The sequence below is a fragment of the Citrus sinensis genome, chromosome 3, assembly GCF_022201045.2.
Source record: "Citrus sinensis cultivar Valencia sweet orange chromosome 3, DVS_A1.0, whole genome shotgun sequence".
In the NCBI taxonomy this organism is placed as follows: domain Eukaryota; kingdom Viridiplantae; phylum Streptophyta; class Magnoliopsida; order Sapindales; family Rutaceae; genus Citrus; species Citrus sinensis.
The window spans coordinates 2,169,850-2,172,873 of NC_068558.1; the positions used below are offsets into that span (position 1 = coordinate 2,169,850).

At 36.3% G+C, this 3,024-nt stretch overlaps 1 protein-coding gene across 1 annotated transcript; it reads left to right on the top strand.

The window, feature by feature from the left end:
* The first annotated feature begins 484 nt into the window (after window positions 1-484).
* On the top strand, window positions 485-1,853 carry LOC102625725 (transcription factor PRE6). Its single transcript, XM_006476569.3, has 2 exons — window positions 485-988; window positions 1,479-1,853. The coding sequence occupies exons 1-2, from the start codon at window positions 863-865 to the stop codon at window positions 1,626-1,628; spliced, it is 276 nt and encodes a 91-aa protein (XP_006476632.1). The 5' UTR covers window positions 485-862; the 3' UTR covers window positions 1,629-1,853.
* Window positions 1,854-3,024: the final 1,171 nt, after the last annotated feature.

Sequence of the window (3,024 nt, forward strand, 5' to 3'; positions counted from 1 at the left end):
AAAACTGAGATTTACATTGAAGCCAAAAATAGTAATCAATTATCAGTCAAATAAATATTAAAATGAAAGATGTAAAAAACCTTTGCCCCAGAAGAGGGTCGGTGTAACGCTTGGGCCGCCGAGACGCCACATGTGTGATGGCATGGAGCCGGTTGGGGCAAGAACATGGAGTGTTACGAACTCTTTTGACTAGTCAACATTCACAGTGAGTGAAATTGTGAGTTTTTTTTTTTTTTTTTTGGTTCTCTCTCGCTCTCTGTGTGTATATAGATTAATTTGATTTGATATAAATCATAAGCAAACAAGCTGAGGGTGATATCCAAAATAAAATAATAACATGTGGCATTGCGTGTGGCGACTGACACAACACACGCTGGCTCAAAAAGCAAGCACATCGATCGATCTCGTGAGTTAATCTCAAGACATCAATTAAACACTTCTTCTACTTGGGAACACAAATTAAATTTAAGAAAATATAATTAGACAGTATGGCGTTGGCGTATCTCGAGAGACTTGATTCTCTCTCTTTCTCGCGAGAACCCTATTTAAATACCAGCTCTGCTCACTGCTTTCTCCCATGCAATTTGTCTTCTCTACTCCCCAATACCCACTACCTGTGTTCTCGTGCTCTCCCTCCCTCATATCTCCATAACTTAATTTTCTCCGGAACTCAATTTTATTATTTTCTTTAATTTATAGTTTCCTTTTATGCTCTGTGTTCATCAGGACACTAATTTTCTTGTATCTAGTTAATTTACTAGCTTCTCTTTTGTCTATTGGAGTTCTATAGCTCTTCTTCGGGTTCTATTTATTTATTAACTCTGTATTTGAGATATATAGCAAATTAAAAATATTATATAAGATGTCCAGCAGAAGATCAAGATCAAGGCAATCAGGAAGCTCAAGGATCACTGATGATCAGATCAATGACCTTGTCTCCAAATTGCAACAGCTTCTTCCTGAGCTTCGCAATAACCGCTCTGACAAGGTATATTTATATAGACGTGTACACTGCTGATATACTTCTCACTACTAATTTTCCAATTAGGGTTTACGTGTAGCTATTTTGCTCGCTTCCCTCTTTTGTAAATTTCTTTGTAACAAGCAGAAAAGAACTTCGTGTTTATAGCTTGCCGGGATTTACTTGTTAATTAGATAGTGAAAGAGTTTATTTACATCTCTCTCAATCTTGAGTTGATACTAACAAACAGATGAGCATTTAAAACCACCTTCGTGAAAAGAAATTACTTGTTTAAAACAGGAGTTTGATATTAAAAAAAAAAAAAAAATTCAACTGTTCTGCATTTTCAGACTTTAACTAAAAGAGGATGTACTTGGTACAAACAGAAACCGGTTACCATATTTTAATTAAGATGTTCGTTAGGCTTAAGTTTAATTAGAAAGTGTTCATATATGGTGCTATATATATAAACTCGGTTTCTGCATACTGAAAGTAATTGATCACTGATAATGTGCAGGTTTCGGCGGGGAAGGTCTTACAAGAGACCTGCAACTACATTAGAAGCTTGCACAGAGAGGTAGATGATCTTAGCGAGAGACTGTCTGAGCTACTGGCAACTACTGACACTGCACAAGCTGCAATAATCCGGAGCTTACTCATGCAATAGACCTGAATCCATACTAGTTCATTTTGTTTATGCAATTAATAGACAGCCAGTCCTCTATCTTCTTCATTTCTGTGCGTCTCCAGGTCTTTGTCAAGAGAGTGATATTTTGAACTTATGTAGTTGCAGTTGATCGCTTAGAGAGAATCTTTTTCTTTGCAAAGTTGTGTTTTGAGTAACGAATATAATAAAAAGTACTTCTGGCCTCAGACACAATGTTTCTCAAATCTCTGCACATTGCATGTCCAAGTATGGCAAGGAGGATTCGTCCATATATATAGATAGATTGGGGCATTGTGTTTAGTACCTGCATGCCTTGTCTTTCCTTTTAAACATTCTTTTTATTTAACTTTTGAAGGTAGAGAAATGTAGAAGAAAAAGGACATGCCTCAATATTGAGCCCTACTCAAGGCTTAATCATTTTAACTCACATTCTATTAATGGTGCTCAGGGGTTAGTTGAATAGCTAGCTATGTGAAAATTGAATATAAACTTGGTTCTTGATTCAAAACAGCCTCAGACATCTAATAGTCCAGATAAATTAAGTCTCAGCTTGGTTCAAAGTAGACACAAATTAACATCCAAGTTGCACTATATCTAATAAAATTAATTCAGGCACAAATACATCTATGGGCACAAATCAGAAGGACAAAGGTTTATATAGCACATATGCATGGAGCAGGTTGCCACTTAGATCACTGCATCAAGTTTTGTTGGGGTTGGGCGGAGTATGGGTAAATGGGTATGGGTATTCCTGGCTCACGCACTCGAAACAGGTCGAAAAGCTGCAATGGGATAAGCGGCTTTGACTTTGTCTTTGTCCTCCAGTCAGATTTATAATGCATACAGGATAACAAACAATTCAATATCCATTGCGGTCTCCATGCGTGAAGAGCGTTCCATCACCAGATATACAATTTCTTTTTTTTGGGTAACCTTATTATTTATATATATCAATATACAGCAGGATCAAAATATCAAGTATTTGTAAAAGCGCATTGACGTTGTTGACTTTCTGAATATATGTGACGTATCAAACCATATGGGCTTAGAGATTATGAACGACAAGGACATTAATTAACTCCGACGATTCCATTTTGAACTTGAAGAATTGCATTTTATTAATTTCCGATATATTTACCATCAACTTGATATTGAATATCCTTTTTCCCTGAAACTCATGCAAGCTAAGGTGAACATTATTCTAACACATGGTTATTTAGAAAAATGCTAAAGAGAGAGAAGAACGAGAGAAAATGTATTGAAAAGAAAGAGAGAGAAAGTGGGCTGGGTAGAGAGAGAAAGTAAAATTCTCTCATTTTCTCTTGTCTTTCTCTCTCTTTAGCATTGCTCTATTCATTATTGTGCGAAGTGGGTCTATTTATGTGTGTGTGTGTGT